This window comes from Echeneis naucrates, chromosome 3 (genome assembly GCF_900963305.1).
Source record: "Echeneis naucrates chromosome 3, fEcheNa1.1, whole genome shotgun sequence".
Taxonomy (NCBI): domain Eukaryota; kingdom Metazoa; phylum Chordata; class Actinopteri; order Carangiformes; family Echeneidae; genus Echeneis; species Echeneis naucrates.
The window spans coordinates 2,935,149-2,948,254 of NC_042513.1; the positions used below are offsets into that span (position 1 = coordinate 2,935,149).

The window sequence follows — 13,106 nt, forward strand, 5'->3', positions numbered from 1 at the left end:
ACATGATGGAGCTGAATCAAAATATTTAAAGGAGCACATCCTCTGTGCATTTAGGTTTTGACACTGCAATGCACCAGGATGTGAAGGCTATCTTGACGGGCCAGATGGTGATTGCAAACATTTAAATGTTTATAAGACTTTTTCGTCTTATATACAGACACACTCTTCCCTCAGCCACACACATACTTTCATCTGTGGTCTGCTAGAGGAGGATACTGCAGATGTAGCTGTAATTATAATGTGATGCATATATCTAATAAATCTCTTATCTGCCATTATATTGGACATTATTTAACCTAGTTGAACATCAAAAATCTTTGTTAACATATTTTGGAATGCAGCTCACAGCCTTGTGTGAATTTGAAGAACAGATAATTGAAAGCTCTATAATTTCTTTTTGTTACAGTAGACATCTTGGCTATAATTGGCTCCCTGGTTTATTTAACTTAAACTGAGCACCAAGAGAGAAGGACAGAGCGTGTTGTCATTGGACAACCGGGCTGCTACAGTGAAGGATGCTGATGGGCAGCTTTGTGGGAACCTGTTTGACAGGAAGACTGAAGATGGAGAGAGAGAGCAAAGGAAAGGTAGAGAAGGGATGAAAAAGAGAGTGTTTGGTAGCTTGTTTGGGGGGAAGCTGCTTCTTGTATGATATTTATGGGAAACTGTAAGGGCATGGTGTGTATGTGTGTGTGTACCTGTCAGTTTGTTTGTGTAAACAGGTTTTTTTTCCCCCTACGAACCCTTGTCAGAGGCACAGCGGCTTGATGTGACACGTCTTCCCTGGCTTTGGTGACGGTGACTGCAGGATGGGTGAAAGAAAGTGGTGAGCTGAGATTCAGCTCCCCTCGGGGACTTTTGCAAGCGAGAACCCTGGGTGTGGATGACAAAAAAGATTGACATTTGCTTTTGACAGATCACTCAGACACCCTTGTTCCTGAGAGCTTTTTACTGTGTGAGCTGTAAGAAAGAGAGTCTGCTCTAGGCTCTAAATCTTAAGACCTAGAAATTTTCCTTGCAGTGCTGTCTGGTGCATGACATTCAATAGCTATGTCTTCTCTTTCTATCTGTGTCCCTCTCTCTATCCATCTGTCTTTCGAAGCTCAAAGACAAGAGATCATAATATTGTACTGCAACAGTAGCCTAATGTTCTGTTGCTGAGAGAGCGGCTCGTTTTTGTTTCTTCCTTTGAAGCAGCGCAGGGTAAAACATAGTAAAAAGGGCTTGGTGAATAGGCTGTGGCTGACATGCATCAGTAAAACCCAATGTAAACAGCCAGTCAATCACCCCCAGGCCTTTGTTAGTCTCTAGGCAAAATTAGATTGTGGGGGCACCCAGCTGAATGGTTAAAAGCAGCATGTTTTTTTGTTTGCCTTTGTTATTGTGATGCTGTAAAGACAAAAACAAGTGCATTTAAAATTGATACTTAGAGGTTTCAAAATACAAATAATGTACATGCATATATTTCCGTTAAACCCTAATCACATATTTTTCTTATTGTTAGTTAGTCCCTGGGCAGAACATAATTTTCCATGTCCATCCATCCATCTTCCTCCGCTGGTCCATCCATCCATGGTCGGGTCGCAGGGATTTTCCATGTCACTGTCACAATTTCTTCAAACACAAGCGTAATGAATAAAGGCAGGCTAGGAAAGAAAAATATTAAGTAAACAATGACAATGCTCTTAGTGAGTTAGTTTTGAACACACTTTTTGTGCTTTTGGCAACAACAATTACTCAGTTTAATTATAAATTAAGTTCTTTACAAGCATATTTTATCCAATAATTTAATTGAAAAATAAAATAAGCGGTACAACACTGGAACTCTGATCAGCTTACACCTGGCTTTAGATGATTGTGTTTCTTTTTCTTTTCCCTCACTAACTGCGTTCCACTTGCTGTCATCAAGTGACTCCTTGTCCACACCAGTCAGAGATCAGGGTTGGTTGTGTGTGTGTGTGTGTCTGCCTCTGTGTGTGCATGTGTGATAGCTGTTACTCAGGCACAATAAGTCGATTCAGTGTATTTATTTCTATATTACATTGCGCAATTCTGCAGTAGGTGCATGTGAAACATCAGAGATGTGGGATTTGTGATATGTTGTTTTTCTATCATTTATCAAAAAATACTGTTCTGTGTAGGTTAGTTTTTATGTCTTGTATGTTATTTGTGGGTGATAAAATTGCCCAACTCTTTTAAGTGGGGAAACATGTTAGGTTTTGACCTGACCCCAGTTGGTGAACTCCCAAGAGATAGCCTCATCAGATGGCTGATTAGATAGACACCCTTGGTTTGACAGGGATGATGCTGAACAGTTACACCAACCTCTGAGTCCCTGGGCTTTGTGTTTATCTTTGTTTAGGTTGTTGAAATTTACCACTGACATTAGAGGCTGCAGATAATGGAACAGGCAAACAAGCCAGAGGCCTGACCTCTTTCATCTGTGAGTAGAACAGGGAGTTAAAAGGACAAACAATATGAAAATAATGGACAGATTAAAGTCATTACTCACATTCTGGCCTGTTATAAATTATTCATGTAGGGCTTGCGTGAGTGTACAGCATTAATGCAAACCTTGATTTCAGATCGTTGGCAGGCTCAAAAACACACAGCCTGTCAGCAATCACTAAGGTAGAGTGTTTGTTATTTAAAAACCATGTGAGCCAGTCTGCCGTGACCTGGAAAACACATCCCTGAGCCACATGTAGGCTTGTATCCTTGCTGAGGATCTTTACTCCAGGGCTCAGCTGTAGGTCACAGGTTAAGGGTAATTTGGTGTTTGTGTGTGTTACTGTGTGAGGATTAAATCAAAGCAGTCCAATGCGATAGTGATGACATACCTGTTATGGTCAGTGTAGGATGTGTCAGTTTATTTCCCCATTTTTTGTGTGTATGCGATTTTAATATAAATATTTGATGAGCTCAGCCATGATCAGTGAATCATTAGAGCATGATCAGATAATTTATGACGCAAAAATGTATGTAATGCATGAGTGAATGTGTGTATTTCAAAATAAATTGTTCTGAACTGCACCGAGATGAACATTTACATTTTTGTGCCACTGTGCTTATACTGTAGAGGCCGCACATAGTCATGAGAGTAAAGTGTGTTCTCTTTGGTTCCATTTCCCGTAAACATTATTCCTATGTATTTCTCTAAGAAATTGTTCAACTGAACATACACAAGCAGTGTCATTGGGTTGTTTGATTCAAACTGCAGCTGTTGAGCTAGTATGGATGCTCCAGTTGAGCAGCTCCAGTTAGTTTTATTTCTATAAGAGGTGCACAATTGTAGACAGTACACAGCAGTTTAAATGGAGGATTCCCATCCCTGCACTCAGCCTGTGATTGGTGATTGGTAATCATTGATTGGCTCCAAAAAAGATGATCAGTGTATTCCTATGAGTTATGCTTAGAAGCTTGGTTTATTTCTGGTGACTTCATCATTGATGATGGCATATATAGTTGCGATTAAAGGCAGCAGGTTTTCTAAAGATAGTCCATAATCTTGCTGATTGCAGGGTGTAGGGCACATTCAGCTGCTTCCAAGATGGCCATCGTTTGCATCCTCTTCACACATTTCTTTTATGTGTATGTGTTTTTACAGACTAATAAAAATTGGGTGTTCTCAAGTTTTTCTGCATTGCGAACATCAAAAGAGACATAGAAATCATCTTTAAGCTGTTTGTCAGGAATAACTAACATTGGGTTTCAGGGTTCTTATTTTTTAAGGCAAATGGTTTAGGACAGATGTCCAACAAATGTAGTTTGTCAAGATTTTGTTTTTGTTGTTGTATTTCTGCTTGCTTATAAAATGGATATATATATTTACAGCTGCCAGACATTTAAGCCTAATTTCTAATAGCTGTCGTTTCAAGAGTGTTCCCATTTATTAATCCGTGTATAACCTTTTTGGATTCATGCAAGCACGATTGGAAACATAAATGCATATAACATTTACACAAAAGAAAAATTGTATGATTAATACCATACCAACTGTGCTAAAATATAATTTCTGACATTTTTGCCCATAAAAGGTTTGTATTAGTGCTTGTCCATTTTGTTTAAAAACTACAATTTTCAAAACAAGCTGTGACTAAGTCTGGAAATAAATTACAATAAAGAATTGTTCACAGCTCAAAATGTATTCACATAGCAAACGTTTTTTCCTGTTTACATGGCTTTTGGTAGATAGACTGGTGAATATTTATAATAGAACCAGTTAAAGTGAGTAAAAATGCTCAGAAATTCAGGCCAAATGGATTTGCTAAGTATATCTCTTTGAAACATCCAATTTTATTGATACCCTTTTAAAATAATTTTAAGCCTATTATTAAGTTTATTATATAATTCCATATATTGGCACTTGATGAAAAAAAATTACAATGAATGTAATTTTTTCTGCTCATCATCTTGGTTATGTTTGGACAAAATAATGGGCCCAGCCCGCATAATGAGAGCTGAGGAATTTGAAGCAAAAACTGTTGTTTTTATCAGCTGTGGTTGACAGTCTCTGAATCACCTATATGTCACGGTCAGTCAAGTTCAATTAAATTTCAGATTTGTTTAAGTTGATAATCTCCCTTCAAACACTGTTTCTGTGTGGAGGCAAACAAGTTCTACAGTTCATTTCTGTGGCTATTTATACGGCCTGATATTCTCATATCAAACCTTTTTGAGCACTGCAGAGACCATGATAAAAGTGTTTGTCAGCTCAGCACTTGTACAATAATTATTTCATAATACCATATGGTGTCAGAGCCCCACTGTGCAGAGTTCATGCAGTGGTAAAGCACTGATTGATGTATGGCGTAGTAGAAGTAGCTGATCACCATTTTACACTAATTGCCTTGTTTGAGAGAAACACGTAAAGAAGGCTTCTCTGACAATGACAGGGTATCTGATCCCTCTTTAACCATTGTAAAGGTAATATGTCTTCATAATACTTTGGAATTCATAGTAAATATTCAAATCCTCTCTATAATTCTAGGATTGTATTCATAAAATATTTTCTGTACAATTGTGGGCTGTCAAACTTCATCAGGAGGCCAATTCATCTTTGTTTGTGGAGGCCGTTGAGGTACAGTAGATGTGAGTTGATCTCGCAATGTGTGGGTCACTTTTAGAATCTTTTGATAATCTAGCCATTCATCTAAATGATGTAAATTATTCTGTGAAGTACTAAAAATTTTGTAATTAAAGGTTGTATTTTCCCCACTGATTTTCAATCATAATTGTATACGTTGGCATTAAAACCATTAAGCAGGACTATAATAGCATTATATGTGCTGTTTTAAGATGTCTTACATTTGAACCATGAAGTGAACCAAGTGAACCATGCATTGTTTTGAAATCAGCACATTGATGGTGCAGTGAGGGGTTTGAGAAGGTGAGGGTCTGAATCCCCCATGAACCCCCCCCCCCCATCCACCACCATTCTCTGAGTCAGCCCTCCCTAATTAGAACCAGAGCTTCTTACAGGAAACAATCTTCCTGTCTGATGACATCATCTCTAAATCCATGTGTGACCTCAGCCCATGGATTTGCTCAGTGTTTCAACACCCAAACAGAGCCACCTTGATGACTCAAGTGTCTTTAGAGAGGTTGGTGTGAACCGGTGGGTTGAGCTGAGCTTTCATCTCCTGCATGGAGGCTGACTGTTTTCCACAAAATAAAGGTTGGGACTAGTGTGTCATGATCATTAATGCACAATGTTAAATTAAATAAAACTTAAAATGCACAGGCACACTCTCTGTCTCCTGCAGAACCAGTATTAAAAGAAATGGGCTGGCAGTGTCCCGAGTCAGTGGCATGATATATGTGCATGTATTTCCTAAATGAATGCCCATTTCTCCCTGCTTTCATGTGTTTACCTCACAGCATTGTTCTATGTCTGGACTTGCTTTAGACTCCTTCAAACACTATCATGACCATTTTCCTTAAAGCATCAACTTGAAACAGCGCCAGATATAAAGCGGTAACAGCGTGTACAGCCAGTGTTTTGGATGAGTTTAAAAGAGTACCAGAGAAGAAAGGGAGCATAAATAATAACAGAACTAAAAGGAAAAACATAATAAAATCGTAGTTTTCTTAGGGAAGTGGAAGCTTTCATCTTTCCATAATAATAATGTTCTCAATGAGTCGACGGCCTGTGTTTAGTCCAGGAAGCTATGAGTGGCAGACATGAAAGGCTCCAGTCAGGCTGTACAGGCCGGGCTCTCAGTGGAGTATGGTATCTATCCTCTCTTCCTCTCCTTTCTTCTCCTCTCCTTTGCTCTCCCCTCCTCCCACATGATAAAGGTAATGGGGAGCTGTGTGGCGTGCAGTGACAGTAAACCATGGTAAAATGGCTGTCGAAGCCCCCCTCCCTTGTCTGAGGCCCCCAGGGTTTCGGAAATGGAGCATTATTTTCCTGCTCTTACGTCACGAGTCAGCCTGTTTGCAGCTGTTGCATGCTTTACAACTCTCTGTTTACAGGCACTTCTCAGCTAAAGCTCTCACTCAGTCTGCCATATTTGACATTTCATTAATACACTGGCAGTCTACCTTCTTCTTTTCTCTCTCTCTTTGCCTGGATTTGGATCCAGTTTTGTTTTTTTCTTGTGCCTTCTCTTTCTCTTACTACTTTTGTTGTTATGTGAGGTATGTCTGGGAACAGGTAAAATGTCTTTCCAGATGGTTGTGTTTATTTCACCTCATTGCTTGTAGTACCGTTAAATCATCACAAAAAGCAAAAAGATTAGACACCCACCAGACTTAGCTATGCACTCATTTGGTCTCCTTTGAATTACACATATTAATGCAATTGTGCGAACAATGAAATTATTTTGTTGAAGTTCCCCTGCAGAAAATTTGAATTTTTTACATATGGAATTAAATTTTTTTTCTCCTCTCTTTCTAAATCCGCTTGCACATTTGTTTCCGTCCCACCCACTTCCCTTTATCTTTTTATACCCACCTCCCCACCAGCTCCCTCCCCCTCATCATTTTCCCCTTTGCCTCAGCACTTAGAGGCTTAAGAGAGGGATGTACCACATGAGCCACTCCCTTCTGATAGCCACCCCTTCCTGCAGTGCTGAATGGTACAATCCTGCTTTGCATAAGTTTCCTCTGAGTGGGTTGTGTGTGGAGGCCAGTACTGAAAGAATTATTAGTCCCTTTTGAACGGTTTGGATGTATGTCTAGAGAGAAAGCTTGTGTGCTGCCATAGAATACCTTTATCACTTAAAGTTGTTAAAGCTATAATGTATTGCGCTTACCCTGTCCCTGGAATGGGCAGTAACTCTTTAATGTATTACTACAACGGGAAATCGGTGAGTACTCTCTTTGGGAATGTGTGTGTCTTGGACAGAGAAGAGCTGGAAGAAATGTGCAAGAGTGTGTGTGAGGGAGAACGGCTGCTGGCCTAGCGTTATTGTCCAAGCTTATGTCCTTAGTTTTTGCTTTTTGATTACTTTAGTAGTTAAAAAGCACTGTGTCCATGTGTATGTGTGAATGCATGTGTCTTACTGATTTTCCATCACATTAGTTAAACTTGTGTGTGACAGTAGAATTAAATTACTGCAGTTCTAGTGTTTGAACTATTTTAACTTATATTTGTGTAATTTTAATCTAGTTTGTACCCAAGCTGTGCATTAAAAAGTAAATATTCTGGGCTGCCCATCCTATTTAAAAACTTTTGCTCATACACAGAATGAAATGGTGCAGCAAGAAAAGTTTTTTTTGTAACCTTGAATTTATTTTTACTGGCTGGTTGCTTCAGCTCTGAGACTGAGTTGAAATAATAACAAGTGGGAGTCTGGGAATGATTAAGGCAAAGAGGCTGCCTGTTGAGGTTAGACTTTCCTGTTTGCAGATTGAGCTCCAAGCAGCAGTGTTGCTGTTATTCCATCTGTTTTTAATCACTTTCGCATTCTTGACGCCCCAGGGAGCCTAATGTGATTTCTGAACTTCTCTGTAATGACCACTTTGATTTTTGTAACGTTCACTGTGTCACTACTTCTTTCTAAATATATGCATATTTTACATGCAATGTTTGGATGCATCCAAGTGCTGCTCTTGGACTTGAAGGCACTAAGTTTTCATTGTTGTTTTGAGAGTTAAGGTTGTGCTTATCTTGCAGAAAGTTTTAAGAAATAGTCTGTCATTTTTATAGTAAAGAACTATAACAGGGTACGAATCTGCTCAAGGACATCGTCCAACAATGGCTGAAGTACTCCTTAAGTACCAATGCTGTCACAAAGAAATTAAACATGCAGATTTCCACCTGTCATTGCATGTCCCGTTTTTGCTATTATATAAATGGCACATGTATTTTGAAGGAAAAACAAAGCTGCTATCTTTTTTCGATACTCCGTTAAAAATGTCATTATAATCAAGCTCGTCTTTCAACTTTCCTTTTAACCTATTACAGCATTTCCTCTTTGTCCCCAATACACAAAAGATGACTTTGATCTTTTCCATATTAAGTATTAACAGGCTTTTGTTACAGTTGGTGATGGGGAGAAAATTGTTAGCATGTGGACAGAACAGGCAAGGTTTATGATCAAAAGCACTTTTTTTAAATAACCAGTACCAACTTTTTCTGTTTTCCTTGCAAGTCAAAAGAAACATGGTGTTCATTCTTAGCATTTACTTGATCCACATTAATTTTGTTATAATGCAGAGTTGCATAGCAGGCTCACCATCTGGAGCACTGGGAGAATTCACAGTGGGCCATTGGCTTGTGAGCTGGTGGCACGGAACCAATACAGATGGAGCAACTCACTGATCTTTCTTCCGTTGCCTGTTAGTGAAAAAGAAAAAATTGAAGTGAAACACCCCCCTTCTCCTCTTGAGGCAAGAAAAATGTCATAAATTTCTCCTAAAATATTATGAAACACAAAAGAGGCTATGTGTGTTATTTTAAGCTGGACCTTCTTTTGGTTGTTTTTTTTTTTTAACACAACATGTTCTGTTATCCCTCCTAGAGGTGAACGTTCATCAACAGAAGCTGATCCCTACATCCCCCTGATATGCACATGTGTTGCACATGCAGTCAAGCATGAATCCTTGACTGCATGTGCGCATGGTGTGTTTGTGTGTTGACGTATCATATGTACACTATATATACAACACACATGTTGTGAATAGTTTATGAAGTGCATTGATGCCAAAACCAAATTTTTGTGGCACTAACAACTGGAAGATATTTTCCTGCAGCGTGGCTTCTCTATTTTTAGAGAGCCTGATTCCTTCTAGGCCCCTCTACTGTAACTTTAACCACTTTTTCATATATTCTCTTCTATCCAAGCTGTTTTCCACCTATAGCTGATTGGAACTATTTGTCTTATAGCTACATTTTGTTTATAAGTGGATACATCTTCCATGAGAGCGAATTGAAGCTTCTAAAATTATATTATAATTTTATATGGATGTTTGGAATCTAAAACTATACAGTTATTTGTTAGAACATCATCCTATCATTCAGACTCAAAAGAAATAAAAAAATATTTTTGGGCCTTGGAATATTTGGAAAATTTTGTTTTTTTTACACCTTGCTTATATTGTCTTCATGTGAAATTAATTGAATCTATCAAAACATTGTGGCTTGGCTTGCCAGGGTGTTGCATAAAAATAGTGAGCCCCTGACTGTCCTGAAAGCATTGGCAGGTACCACATAGAAGTGTTGAACGATAGTTTGAAGAGTCATTGTGTGTAAGATGTAGACTTGAAACAAAATGCCCCAGAGATATGGATCAATTCCAAGTAAAGACACACAGAAAAAAAAAAACAGGACAGGGCATTATGGGAGTGTATGAACTTTTCTCTTTGAGCTTCTTTGCTGCCAGCTTTTATTTATTTTAATGCATTTTCTTTCCCTTCCTGTTCTTGCCTTTAGTTTTTGCTGAGAGATTATGTTTTAAAAGTTGATATTTTAAAGGTGTGAACTGTTGGCATGAGCCTCAAAGGTAGCAAAACCAAGGCTTTGAGACATGGTTGAAGTCTCGCAGGTGTATATTAATTTCTCAGTTGCGATAGAGGGCTGCTACCGTGTCTTTTATCTTAAGCAGGGTATAATTATCAATGTGTTGCCACCATTACGGCCTTAAATCGTTCTAGGTTATCGCTCACTTATTAGGAATTAAACAGTCATCTCATTGTTTGCCTTACTGTTTTGCACGGTTAGATGAAAAATAGCTGTCAGTGTTTTGCTTAGGGAAAATGGAATAAATTATTGTCAATTGGGTGTCTTTCCAACATAGTTATGTCTGTGATTTCATTAACAATATCACATTAAATATCTAAAGGTATAAATCAAAGCTAACTGGTTTCAACTTTAACACTGACTGTTGATATTGTCGGTATGTTGGTGCTGTGTAAAATTGCAATGAAAAATGAAACACTAATACCTGGAAGCTTTTTATGTTAGTTGACTGAAGTTTAGGGTTCATAAATATCAATGACAAATAGGCTGCAGAGGGGAGTTTGGCTTTTTTTGTTTGTTTTCTTCATACCAGCTGATGCCCCAACAGTCGACGTGGGTCTGTGTTGGTGTTCTGATCCATATGAGTGACGGCTTTTAATTAATGGCCTTGTAAAAGGAAACCCAGGCAAGCCCTCCCTCCATAGGCCGCCAGAATGAGGCACCCAGTGTTTGGGATGGTTTATTAATGCCTTGACTGGTTAGCCCAGGGTAAAAAGGACAATTAGCATTATCCACTGCCATATGCTCCACATTGAGCATCTGACAGAGGCAAAAGACAAAAGCCCCGGCTCCTGTATGAAGCTAACCTGAGATCTCCATGGAACTGCCATCAACCCTGGTTACATTTTCAAGCCAGAAGACCCATGAGAGCTCCACCCCTCACAGAGCACTTTAATTACACACCCAGACAACACCATACTCGAGTCCTGCTCCCTCAGCAAAGCCAAACAACCCTGAATCCCCTTTAAGATGCGTGCTACATGGATATAATGAGCAAGTGATTGAATTTGTATACTTTAGTTGTGATGCATGTTTCCCATCAGCAGTGAATCAGAAAACCACCTAAGCAAATAAACAACCTTTGTGGCTGTAATCATCTGCAGGTATTAGAGAACAATCTTCGAGCTGTCTTACTGCCAACAGCTGAGTATGATGTAAAGCTATTAAAAGAGACTATAGGACACAAGCTGGAAATGTGCAGATGGAATCTAGCTGGCAGGTCTGGCTCTCATTAGTGCTACACAACGGTGGGGTCATCCAGTCTTGTCTGCGGGTGGAAGAATTTGTTCAAACCTTCTCTCACCCTCTCTCACTCCACTGTACTCTTTCTCTCTTCTTCACCCTCTCTCCCTCCATCTGGAGTGGATGAAGTCAGAGACCACATCACTGGCCTTCAGTGTCTTTGATCCTCCCTCCTAGCTTGGCACACAAACAGCTGTACAACAGCATGCCCCTTGTGCCGCTCCTTTCACTCTACCAACAACCTGAAGGTACAAATATAAAGAAAGCAAAGCAGACTGTTTTTGTACCACTTATTTGATTTCTGTCTCTCCAGGAAAGCTGTAATTTGCCAGGCATTTAGTCTATGCATGTAAGCAAGTATCATTATACTTCCATTAGAGGTTGAGTTGATCTGAAATGCAAATACCCCTGATAATCCACTCCTCCCCTCACGAGTTTGACTGCTTGCTAGTCATTAAAGTGTGTGCATGTTTGTGTATGTGTCTGGTTTTCGGGCTATATCCTGTGTGTGTGTGTGTATAGTATATACGTGAGATCACGCACTTTGTGGACAGCTGTTCTTAATTGTGATTCAACACAAATTCAAAGTATTGAATTTTGAATGTGTTTCCAGGAATTGGAATAAGACAGCTCACAGTTTTTGTGGTTTTCAGCATCGTCATACTTGGGAATACTATGTATGACAGACATGCCTCTGTACTCTACACTTTGATCTCGCAATGCTACAGCATAGTGGGCTGCGCTAATAACATTTATTTTCTCCTGGCAGGTGTATGCACCGTCTCCAAACTCAGAAGACTTCAACAGAGATTCACCTTCTTACTCTTCTCCTAAACCCTCCAGCAGTATGTTTGCAAGCACTTTCTTTGGTAAGTTCAAAATCAAGTCCAGTACTGCAGTTAAGTTTAACATCGTAATTTTACTTTGAAGGTCATAATTTCTTAACTTATCAACATCTTGTTATATATATATCATTTTCAAGATGACACAGAAAAGGATAAAATATTAAACGGCTTTCAATATTGAGAATGCCAGACAGACCCCGTTGTTTTAACAGTATTATTTAGTCTATGCTCAGCCTTTATTTCAGAGTGACTCACTCTGAGATCTAGACAGACGCCTTGTTGGTTTTAGTTTTGTGTTATCTCAGCTGTGCTCAGAAGAAGGCTCATGTTTCAGTCCCAAGAGCAAAAAACCAGAAAACATATTACCCCTTGGATAACCCCCCTCCTTGGAACTTAAAAGGGAAGGTTTGGAGTCTAGTGACAGAGTCGTCAAGCTAAGTCAAAGCTAAACTATGTGTCTCCCAATTCTAATACATTGTCTTATTTGTTGTTATCACTAGATGGTACCCACAATTCGTCTGACCCGTGGAACTCATCCAATGGGATCAGCCAGCCCGGCTATGGGGGAATGCTCGCAGGATCTTCATCTCACATGCCACAGTCAGGAAACTACAGCAGCCTGCACTCACACGACCGTTTGGTAAATAGCACTCGTCTGCTGATGCCTAAGCCTGTAAATAGTTTTAAATTGATTCTTAGTCACTTTAGTGTATACTTTAGTGTATACTATTCAACAAATACAGCATATTAAGCCCTAAACTCCCAGTTGGAATCAACTTAAAACACACACAGTGTTTTAAGTTGATGTCTTGTTCTTATTAGTGACGGCCTTGCTGACTCTCTTTGTGCTAATGTTTGATCTGGTCCTGTCTGCCTGCCCGCTTCAGCTGGCTGGACATCACAGGGAGCCTGCAGGTGCTGCCTGCTCTTTCTTTAGCTTGGTCCCTCATCCCACTAACTTTTGTTTCATCATAGCCTGTGAGATGTCAAAGGATAATATAACATTTAAGGAATAAATAAGCTCTGTCTTCAACACACATGCAACGCACAAC

At 39.3% G+C, this 13,106-nt stretch overlaps 1 protein-coding gene across 3 annotated transcripts in view; it reads left to right on the top strand.

The window, feature by feature from the left end:
* tcf12 (transcription factor 12) overlaps positions 1-13,106 on the top strand; it is a 66,029-nt gene that overhangs the window by 37,345 nt on the left and 15,578 nt on the right. For all 3 annotated transcript variants that reach the window (XM_029497420.1, XM_029497421.1, XM_029497422.1), the window contains exons 9-10: positions 11,979-12,078; positions 12,555-12,694. In XM_029497420.1, the coding sequence (XP_029353280.1) occupies positions 11,979-12,078; positions 12,555-12,694 (240 nt within the window). The remainder of the gene's footprint in view (positions 1-11,978; positions 12,079-12,554; positions 12,695-13,106) is intronic.